An 11,776-nucleotide genomic window follows, 5' to 3' on the forward strand; every position below is an offset into this window, starting at 1 on the left:
TCGACACAGTTCACAGAACGAGTCGGTGAACATGAACAAACGGGACAGGTTACTCCATACAAACTACATTGTTTTGATAGATATTCCAAATAGCTTGTAAGCACATACAATTACATCAGTATTACATTGCGCATCATCCTTTTTTATAGCGATTTTGTAAGCAAAGTAGGGTACTTAGAAGGTACGGTATTTTCGTATTAAAGCAAAGTAAAAACATTCACAGTCATACGAAAAACGAAACGTGACGTCACATTAAACATATCAATATATATATAATTCTCTTCTTGGAGACCCTAGAAAACACCAAACTGTAAGCGCGCTCCCTACCACCCCCACCCCTACATGGTCTGGTGAGCTGTGGTTCACGCTAAATGTTTACAATCGTAGAGCCGGGAGTAGTGACGGCTATTAGGGGCAGATAATTTAATTTGAAACGATTTTAAACTTAGGGGAGGGTGCTAAGAGTAGGCTGTTTTCATGGGGGGGGGGGTTATCGTCTTTAACGAGCTACTGACAGTGTTTTAAAGCAAATATATTCAGTGGCAGCATTGGTACTGTCGAATTCACAAATTATGAATTACTGAAAAGTAGAAAATAAAACAACTAAATAGCGGCGTGACGCCGCGGGTTGGTACGTTGTAGGAAATATTCTAAAGCAGGGAAAGTACACACAATAAAATGCCGTCACTGATTCTGGAGAAAACATGCAATTAAAAAGCGATTGCTAAAAAAAATACACAATGATAGTATTGTCATCGATACTTGAAAATAAAGACACTTGCATTACTGCCTAATTCATGTGTCTAATATTAAAAGAGGTTTGCGTGCAGTGTTTCTTTCACGCATCTCTTCAGGTTCGCCCTGCCCCCCCCCCCCAGGTAGAAAGTCTACCCCCCCCCAAACGAAGTATAATTTATATAGAAAATATATACTTTTACTATTGTCGGCCAACTCCGCCCATGGAGAATTTTTTTCGCCCCTCAAAAATTCAAGTGCCCCACCCCCGGAAAAATGTCTGAAAGAAACATTGTCTGCGTGAGTGAGGTCTATCGGCCGAAAGTAGCTCAGGGATCTATATTAATAAAGTAGGCTCCACCTTTAGTATGTATGATCTACACATGCGACCAGTGTTTCTTTAAAAAAAAAATTCCTCCCCGCAAGGGGGTACTTAAAGTTTTCGAGGGTTGGGGAGGAACTTAATTTTCTGGGAGGGGGCGGACACTGGCAAAAGTATAATTTCTATATAAATTCTATTTCGTTGAACGTGAGGGTAGACGTGCTTTTCGGTGTGTTGGTGGGGGGGGGGGTGGGGGTTGGTGGGGGAAGGAAGAGTCTGATTCAATTTAACGTCTCATTTTATCCATTGTCTGTCGCACTGGTTGGAACTGACGACCTAGGCGGCATTGCGCTCAAGTGAAAGCACAGAACGCCAAATCGAATAATGCAGGGGTGTCGAGGTATTTTTTTATTAATTAAAAAAAATAAATTGAGAAAAATCGCACTCTTCCTGTGCGCCGTCCTTGCGAGATTAAAAAAAAGATTTTTTTTTACAGAAACCTCACCTGGAGTGTTCTGATCATTTCCCTAAAGTTTGATTGCGTTCAGATGAATGATGTCAAAAAAATCGCACCCTGCTCGGTGCGCCACACCGGCGAATTTAAATTGTTTAATCTCGCAGAAACCTCCCCAACAGTATTCTCAACAACTTTACAAAGTTTCAGGGCGATCGAATGAAAGGTGTAGTATTGCATAAAAGACAGACAAACATCACATTGTAAATGAAATACTTAAGCTGTACAAATATGTAAAGGCCATATTGCAGTTCCTCTCCAATATTTCGTTTTACCAAGTCTCCTGTACGTTGGAATGTGAGCAGTGTTAGAAAAAAAAACTGGGTCAAATAAAAAAGAGAGAAGGCGTTCACAAAGAAGGGCTCTAAACTTTTAAGACTCGCGACTTATTGGCATTTAAATTAAGCAATTTAAAAAAAAAAATGAAAAAACAAACCGTATATACAATATATAACAAAAAAAAATGTGTGACTAATAATTATAGTAGTTTTTTTTTTTTATCAGCAGGCGTGATACTTAGGATCAGCAATATAGTTAAATAGAAGTTGTGAATTCCTTAAACTATTCTTGCTGTAAATGACATATAAAATAATCATAGACCCGGCTGATAACTGTGAAATTAATAGTTTTTTTGCTAAAAGATTATTTGATGTTTTTCATATAGATTCGGAAAATAACATATAAATGTCTGTACACAAATTTACAAGAATCTTGAGATCCACTGTGAAAACTGCAGCTGCCCAAGAGTTTGGCCTTGACTGAGATTTTCCTCTAGTTCCTGTTGGTGTTATAGAGAAAAAAAAATGTGTGCCAGGATGTTGTTGAAAGATAAGAGGCTTAAACGGAATTTAGTCGTTATCATAAAAGTAAATATCCTGATTTTATTTAATTCAGATTTTAATATTTTTATTTATACATTACGAGTAAATGCGTGGTTTATATTACATACAGTATAAAGTCGATATTAAATAATACATGAGGAGTAAAGTGAATGTTGAATAGTTTGTAAGAGATAAAGTTGATGTTTAATTGTACTAAAGAGTTAAAGAGGATGTTAAATAGTACGTAGGAGATAAAGTGCATACTGATTGTGACGTAAAGGATGAAGTATCCGCTGCATAAATATGTAAGGGTGAAGTGAATGGTGAGTATTACGTTAGGGATAAAGTGCAAATCGTATTTTTATAGTGTAGGTTTCTTTGTGTATGTGTGCGTGTCCTGCTAAGTGTTTGCCTGTAGAGCATATTCGTGTGTGTGTGTGTGTTTGTGTTTATTTTTAATACCCACATGAGATCGGTTGCCAAGCTATTTCTAAGGATAATTATTATTACATTAAAAAAATGCTTTCTGAGAAGAAGCTGATCCTAAAACCTAGTTAGATTAACCTTGCTGAACAAAGTCCGGGTTCGCCGTTAACTGTGAGGGATATTTGAGGTCAAGTCCTGTACACTGAGAATATTACACACAGTATATAGTGGATCAGTGTTTCTTTTTGCTAATATCTCCGGGGGGGGGGGGGTGGCACTAAAAATTTTCGGGGGGGAAGGGGGGGGGGCGGTAGACTTTTTTCGTGGGAGGGGGGTGGGGGGGAGCGAACACTGTTAAAAGTATATATTTTCTATATAAATTATATACATTTCATTTCGTTCTGGGGGGGGGGGGGTAGAATTTTTTCGGTGGGGGGGGGGGTGGCTAAGCCCCGAAGAGATACCTGGAAGAAACTCTGTAGTGGATGTTAAATAGTACGTAAGGCATAAATTGCATGTTTAATTGTACTAAAGAGTTAATGAGGATGCTAAATAGTACGTAAGGATTAAAGTGGATATTGAATAGTACGTAAGGAATAAAGTGGATATTGAATAGTACGTAAGGAATAAAGTGGATGTTGAAGAGTACATAAGGGATAAAGTATATCCTGATTAGTACGTAAAGAATTAAGTGCTAGTTGCATAAATACTTCAAGGGTGAATTTCGTGTTTGAGTATTATGTTAGAGATAAAGTACATGCTAATCGTATTTTTGTAGTGTAGGTGTTCTTTGTGCATTTGTGCGTTGCGTGTGCGTGGCCTGCTAAGCTTTTCCCTGCAGAGTATAATCATACGCACATGAGATCGTGTTCCAACCTTTTATTTTTATTATATAGAAAAAAAATCTCTTTCTGTGAAGAAGCTGATACCAAGACCTAGTTAGATAAACTTCGCTGAACTAAGTCCGGGTTCACTGTTCTTTGTGAGCGATTTTTAAGTTTACATCCTGTACACTGAGACTATTTAAACGGCACTAAGTAGGTGCTGTTCACTAGAGGAGAAGAAAGCTAACAAGTTTATTTTAATTTAATCACCAAGTTTCAGTGATACTATATGTCAACAATGGTCGTCGTTTTGCAGAGTGTAATCTTCATAGCCTTTTTCATAACTATCAGTGGTAAGATTTTTAGCGTTTGAAATATAACAATTAAAGACTATGTAAAACTTTCTTTGTTTTTTGGTAATTAGCTTGATTTATTACAAGCTTTTATTTAACTCACTTCCTCCGTCGTCAGTCAGTCTGTATGTCTAGATAGAAACTGCCTAGTGAAATTGCAGGCACTTCTACCTGACAGATACGTTTCGTAGTTGGAACGTGGGTCAAGACATGAAGACAATGCGTCGTGACATTAAATTTGACTTAATTGGATGCCTAATTAATTTGTAAATAAAAACATGTAAAGTAGTAAAAAAATAATTCATAAAACGATTTAATAACAAGCTTTTATTAACTAATGCACTAAAAAGTTGAAAATAAATTATAGACTACTTTTTAAAAAACTATAAACAAAAGCGTGGGTCTCTTCCTAAGGATTACTAAAGGTATCCTATAGATACTAAAGTGACCCACGCTTTTCTTTATAGTTATTTAAATAGTAGTCTTTAATTTATTTTCTACTTTTTAGTGCATTAGTTCATAAAAGCTTGTTATTAAAACGTTTTTTTGTCTTAAGTTAATTGCTCATTTACGATAGCGTAAAGTATGACGTTTTGTATTTTTCAAACCCGCATTATGCACATAAAAGGGCATTATCATATGTTAAGAAAAATAAATTCTGCTTTTTCCCCAAACCGATGTAACGTGTATTATAACATTGTATTTACTAATAGACATGCACGGGCAGTGCTTCCTAATTTAGTCAAACTTAGTTTTTTCGTCTTTGTTATCAATTTCAGTGTTGGAAGGGATTCCTTACAACACAATTAATTATTACGTGTCAAATGGTTATGCGACCATTAAACCGTTAACTCCGATTTCATGAAGCAGTGATTTGATTTTGGAGTTGCCTCTTCTAGCAGAATTGCTAATTGGGTTTTAAAAATATTAAAACCAGGCAATATATTAAAATAATCTTAAAAATACAAATGTAAAAAAGGAAGCAACAGTTGTTTTATAACTTAATCCTTTATTTAAATTTTTTAGACTTGCTTACAATTATTTATATTACATTGCTGCAACTAGACAATTTTATGTTTAGTCGTTTTACGAAAATGAAAGCGAAAGTCTTAATACATCAAGTAGTAGAGAAATACTAAAAACTTTCAGTCAAAATTCTGCAAATCTTAATTGTCTCTGTTGCTGTTTTAATCATTTTATTTGATCTACTTTAAACATGTAAATTGTAAATTTCAAATACACGACGCATTTATTTGGTTTGATTTTTCTCTCTATACGTTATCGGGTGCAAAATATTTTCGTATCAAATTGGCAGCCATTATAAAAATTCAGAGCCTGCCTTACCAGTCTGTACTTGTTTGATTATACCTTTTGCCTATTCCACGGGGAAAGAAAAAAAAACCCAGCCAACTATCTTGAAACTGTGCTTCCTCTTTATTGTCCTATAAGCCCAGACATCTTACCAATTAGAGCCAGGCAAAACTAAATATTTAATTTTGATGAAGGTAATTTAAAAAAAAATACTGTTATGAAAAGAAACCTAGTTATTCTTTCAGTATACATATATAAAAAAAACTGTGTTCAACACGAGACACTAAGATCTTAACTAACATGCTCTTTGTTTGTTTTGAAGGTCTTAAATTTGACATAAACAGAGAATATTTTCACCACGCCAAAGATTTTTTTTGTGCACAACTCCAGTATACAGAAAACATAAGAGAAGACACTCAGATATCAGCTCTTGTCAACATGTCAGTCTATAGCAGGGGTCTCCAAACTTAGGCCCGCGGGCCGGATGCGGCCCGCGAGGTCCTCTCATCCGGCCCTCGGAGATCTTTTTGTCGTAGGTGACAGTGGAAAAATGCCAACCCAATGAGATGCCTGGAAGAAACTCTGGCCCCCGAAGTTATACTTGATAGTTAATGCGTCCCGCAGGCTGAAAAGTTTGGAGACCCCTGGTCTATAGGATCAGTGAACCAGAGGGGTAGATTTTGGTGGCGTCTATTTCAGAATCAGATTCTAAGCTTCAAGATTATAAAAGGGCTGGAACAAGAGTAGCAGGAAAAATATCGAAAACATTTTCTGAATTGGAAGTTTTTTATCAAATAGTTCAGATTGCAATGATGGCATTTTCCTATGTGAAATACATTATGTGAATACAACCGAATCTTTTGAAAGAATTGGGAAACATACAGAGATTTTACAAAGAAAATCACGTGACACATTTCTTTTGATGACTATATTAAATTTGTTGACATAATGGCCGATTTTCTTAAATCGTTTGAAGACCCAGGCAGACTGAAAGGTGCAGACATGACAATGTCATTACAGATGTCACATTCTGGTGGTGATAAGTTCAGCACAGACAAAAGTTTTGGTCAAATGAAAACAGAGTTAAATAAAAGTTACAAACAGATCAGTTCTTCTACATTTGAGGACATGGTGGATGATAAGATTAAGAATTTAACTCTTGATGTAAACAAAACATTACAGGTCATGGAAAAAAATAACTCAATTTAAAGACAGAGTTGAATAAAAATAAGTCGGCTGTTTTAAACGAATCAATCCAAACAATGTTAGCCAACACAAATAACCAAACAGAACAACTCAGTATCAGATTACACAAGGTGGAATTTCTTATAAAGAAAACTGCCTCAGAAGAGACTATGAACAGTACGACACACGAGGCAGATGGTCTCAACACAATTCCTCTACAAGAATTGCCAGATAAAAACATCGATCACCCATTGATTTTAAATCTATGAAACAGGTAATTAATTTTACAGGAAATAATAAGTGTTTGGATTTTGTACAGTAATGTGACGGTGGGAAATGAAGCAGATTGTATTGGATAAAGTTTACATACAAGACAGGCAATACCACAGACAACTTAGGTACACACAACCAAATGGCTTTTTCTACTTTAGATAAAGACAACGATAGGTGGTCTAGTAACTGTGCTGGGGTATATAAAGGCGGCTGGTGGTATATCGCATGTCATAGTGTGAACGTAAACGGTGTATGGGCTAATAAAGTTTATGGACAAGGCATTAACTGGTACAATATAACAACACATAATGGTTCTCTAGAGCAAGTTGCTGATTTTACAATCATTACAAGAATGTACAATTTTAAAGTTCACATTACCAAACATTTGCTACTACGTAAATATTAAACTTATTGTACAATGATAGCTTTATATTAATGTGGACTTCCTTTTTATTATATAACTAAAAATATATACCAGTGCTAACGTTAATAAAAACAAATATTAAAAAAGATTTCTCTAACAACGTGCTGTTCACTTATGAAGGCAAATCTATATCAACAAGCTTGTATTCTCCTTTCTGTATTAGATCCATGTATTTGAACCTGCTTAATACCAATAACTACATCAATACATTTCATAAATTGTTGCATACAATTGCAATGTAAATTATTTTTAAAGGGGCATTACTATCTAAGATTTCAATTATAAAGTTACACATTGTTTTCTATGTCTAACGATACATAACCGTTAATAAGTTGTTTATTATATATTAACATACATTGATGTGGTCCTGGTAGTACTTTTATTATGCATGTTCTGCATATTGACGAGATAGTGTTTCCCAAATCTACTTAGCTTTGTAGGTAAGTAACTCATTTTTAAATAATGTTATTTTCATTTAATTTATCGCTCCCTTGTGTTTTAGTGCTGTGTTTTTTTGAGAAAGAAATTAAACAAAACATAACAATAAAATAAATGCATTTTACAAGTTTGATATTACACAGTTAAAAAGAAATAAAACCTGTCTTTTCATTAATAAATTAACAAATCTTTCTGAATTTGTTTTATTACTTTATTTATAACAAGTTTTTCACTAATATGTTATGGACAGCTTACTATCCCACCACCAAGCCCCAACACATAGAACCTAATACTGTCACCTTCGAATAGAACCTCACATGGTAAAACACTACACACAACCATAACCGAATAAGTATTTATGTAAACACAATTTAATACTTATCAGAGGTGTTATTTGAATTGAGTTAATTAACAGACTCATTATCTCCCATTTGAGAAAGCATGAATAAAAAGAGCATAAGTAGTTTATTAAAGTGTTATATACTGTTGTGAGTTGTAAAGATCTTTATTTAAAAATAGAGTGTTTAGGACTTGATCATGACTTTGATATCGGAATAAAAATAACCTTGCGACAAATACTAGAATAAAACAATAAATAGAAAAGCCCCCTCTATGCTTCATTCATTGATTTTGAAAAGGCTTTTTTTTACTCTGGACAGAAACAACCTCTTGAAAATCTTACTACGGTTTTCCAGAAAGAATCATAAATGACATCAAAATCATATAGGAAGGGTTCCAATGCAACACACATAACTCTTCTTGCCAGCAGTCAAAAAGATCTGCATTATTCAGTAGCATTTTTTTTTATCTAACTTAAACACGGATAAAAAAAAATTGTGTGCGTGTGACCGAGCATCTTGGTCGTACAGGTCAAAGTTAGCAAGCTGGTGAGGATTAATAATATTGCTCACCCCACGAGTCCGTTTTTTTCGCCACGTGCGCTACGTGCCGCGCTGGTGCAGTGTAAAGCGCGTATACTTCACGAACTGCACGACTGATGTCTGTAAAATAGTTATTATGATGGTTTTACGTCCGGCTATAAAACTTGGTTATACACCAATTTCAGTCTTTTAAAATAGAAAAAAAAACATTCCAAAAGCCTGATCAAATTGGAATACCTTACGAGAAAGTTCAGGGGAGATCACTCCCGCTTTATTTTCCTCAATATTTCAGAACAATAGAATAGCATAACTAAAAACAGTTTGAATACCAAAATGGTGAAAAATAAATAAATAATAGCTCGGGAAATTAGTGCTCTATATTAGAAACAAAAATGAAATCGTTTAAAGTTAAATAAACAACAAAATAAACATCAAATTAAGTGCAATTGTATATCACATTGCACTGCAATTAAGTCTTAAACCTATGATAAGTTTGCAACAAATTGGTCAGGTGGAAAGGTTTACATTTAGCTCGCTAGTTGGATCCACGAGGGACGAAAAACAAAGCAAGAGGAAGAAGGTTAAATAAAAACTTGCATAATATGTTTTATTTACAAACGCAGGTCTTAAAAGATAAATATAAAATTTCTTAAAGTGTACGGGGAAAGTGGTTTCAAAATACAGCACATGTTTTAGCGGTCTCATGCTTAGATATGCGTGTCTGATATTTCATGAAACGTATACAGGTTTTAAGTTAGTGTTATGATAACTCTCTGATTGCTATGTTATCCTGCCTTCGTTTAAACAATTTCCACATCTGTAATCTGATTTTGATGCCACTTTATAATGGCTGTTGATTTCTCCGTTAAGTGTGTCAGTTTTATCTCGTCTAGAGTAAATTTGCTGTATCAGTTTCACGTGTAATCTCGAACTTTTAAGCTAAACATTAGAATTTTATCTTGTAACCGAAATATTTAAGTGTTTGCTAGTAAACAAAAGCTTAAGAAATTGTGCCAATGTCTAAGTAAAAAACATTCTTATCACATTCATCTTATGAGCTTTGCATTTGTGTAAGCAGTAACTCAAGTTTTAATGACGTCAAAGGGAAAGGGCGTAAAGAAAGATACTGGACGACCCTATTTAAACCAGCCCGCATTTCTGTTTTAGTAGTTAAAATTTGTCTCGCTAACTTTGGCTGTTTTGTGTGTGTTCATATATTTTTTAAAGAAAAACAACATTACGACTACAATGATTTTCACAGTGTTGTATGTGCTCGTCGTAGTAAATATTATTTCCAGTACAGGTAGGTGTCTGTTGCTAAAATTTGATATACCAAACTGAATTTAAACAATGCACTTTTAACACGTACATATGATTGAAATTAATAGAAAAGTTAGTTAATCAATGTATTACGTAAATTTAAGAAACAAATACACCTTTAATAAACAAATATACATTTTCTATTCTAAAATGTATAAGGTCTTTAAAAAAAAATCCACATAAGTAAATATTTTTAAAATATACAACTCAACAGCCAAATGGGAATCAGAAAAACTTGCATCCTCGTTCAATCGTTAAAAGGTTTTGCTCTCCCCTTCTTCTCTCTTATGGCACAGTGTCCTGTATTATTGCTTTGGATAAGCAGTTTGTTCTTGTGACATGACCATATATTATTTATAATTTGAGTGAAAAAATATACAAGAACAAAAGTCAATTATTTTCAACAATATACTCAATATCATATTGGAAATATTGCTGTTCTATGTATTTTCAGGATTAAAAATTGACATTAACAGAGAATATTTTTACCACGGCAAGAATTTATTTTGTGGACAACTCCAATGTACAGAAAACATAAGAGAAGACACTCAGATATCAGCTCTTGTCAACATGTCAGTCTATAGGATCAGTGAACCAGAAGGGAAGATTTTGGTGGCGTCTATTGCTGAATCAGATTCAAAGCTTCAAGATTACAAAAGGGCTGGAACAAGAGTAGATGGGAAAATATCGAAAAAGTTTTCTGAATTGGAAGTTTTTTTATCAAATAGTTCAGACTGCAATGATTGCATTTTCCTATGTGAAATACATTATGTGAATACAACAGGATCTATTAATAGAATTGGGAAACAGACGGAGAGTTTACCAAGAAAATCCCGTGACACATTTCTAATAATGAACCTGAAAGCTAAAACTTCTGACTATGTTAAATCTGTTGACAAAATGGCCGATTTTCTCAAATCGTTTGAAGACTCAGACAGACTGAAAGGTGCAGACATGACAATGTCATTACAGACGTCACATTCTGGTAGTAATAAATTCAGCACAGAGACAAGTTTTGGTCAAACTGATACAGAGCTAATTAACAGTTATAAACAGATCAGTTCTTCTACATTTGAGGACATGGTGGATGATAAGATAAACAATTTAACTCGTGATGTAAACAAAACATTACATATAATGGAAAACAAACTGAGTTTGAAGACAGAGTTAAACAAAAATATTTTAGGTCTTTTAAACGAATCAATGCAAACAATGTTAGCCAACACACAGAACCAAACAGAGCAGCTCAGTGTCAGATTAAATGAGATGGAAATAAACATAAAGAAAAGTATCACACAAGAGAATATTAATACAACAATAAACTTGGTAGCCGGTCTCAACAAAACTCTACAAAGTTTTATAGACGAGTACTACAAAAATCCTATGAACCTAAAATTAACAAAACAGGTAAACAATTTTTTTATGTCTATCTTTAAGGTGAAAATATTAATTTCATTGAAAGAAACTATTATGATTGCCGTAATAAATTGCTTTTATCAAACCTCATTTAACTAAATTATTTTGATTAGTAAATAATGTTAAAATAAACATATTTTTTTAAAAAAGTACAGTTAATATAAAATTCCATTTTATAAATATATTAGGTGATACAAAGTGTATTAGCCAGAAGAAAATAATGCTTTTCAACCTTAGCTTTAAAAAATATATTGTTATTTATTGTCTTTAAGTGTGTCAGGAACGATAACTCAAGTCTCCCAGAACAAGTGGCTTTTAAACTAGATGAAAGGAAACTTGCCTTGTGTGATACAAAAACTGATGGCGGGGGATGGATTATTATACAGGTACATTATGCTTCTATTTTTGGTAATCAATGTTAACGTTAAGGTTCAAATGTTTTCCAAATTAATTAGTATTTCCAATATTATTTCCCCTAATTAAGTCTAATTGATATCTGGTCTATATATTTACATTATATTGATTACATAAGG

At 33.8% G+C, this 11,776-nt stretch overlaps 1 protein-coding gene across 2 annotated transcripts in view; it reads left to right on the top strand.

The window, feature by feature from the left end:
- Nucleotides 1-11,776, top strand: part of LOC131955175 (angiopoietin-related protein 7) — a 273,399-nt gene that overhangs the window by 183,868 nt on the left and 77,755 nt on the right. The window contains exons 1-3 of one of the 2 annotated variants that reach the window (XM_059319181.1): nucleotides 3,877-3,995; nucleotides 10,282-11,234; nucleotides 11,516-11,629. In XM_059319181.1, the coding sequence (XP_059175164.1) occupies nucleotides 3,932-3,995; nucleotides 10,282-11,234; nucleotides 11,516-11,629 (1,131 nt within the window). In that variant the 5' untranslated portion in view covers nucleotides 3,877-3,931. Of the gene's footprint in view, nucleotides 1-3,876; nucleotides 3,996-10,281; nucleotides 11,235-11,515; nucleotides 11,630-11,776 lie in introns of those variants that run through there. The other variant, XM_059319182.1, reaches the window with a different exon arrangement.

Source organism: Physella acuta, unplaced genomic scaffold (assembly GCF_028476545.2).
Source record: "Physella acuta isolate Inbredline_101_S28 unplaced genomic scaffold, ASM2847654v3 ptg001058l, whole genome shotgun sequence".
Classification (NCBI taxonomy): Eukaryota; Metazoa; Mollusca; class Gastropoda; family Physidae; genus Physella; species Physella acuta.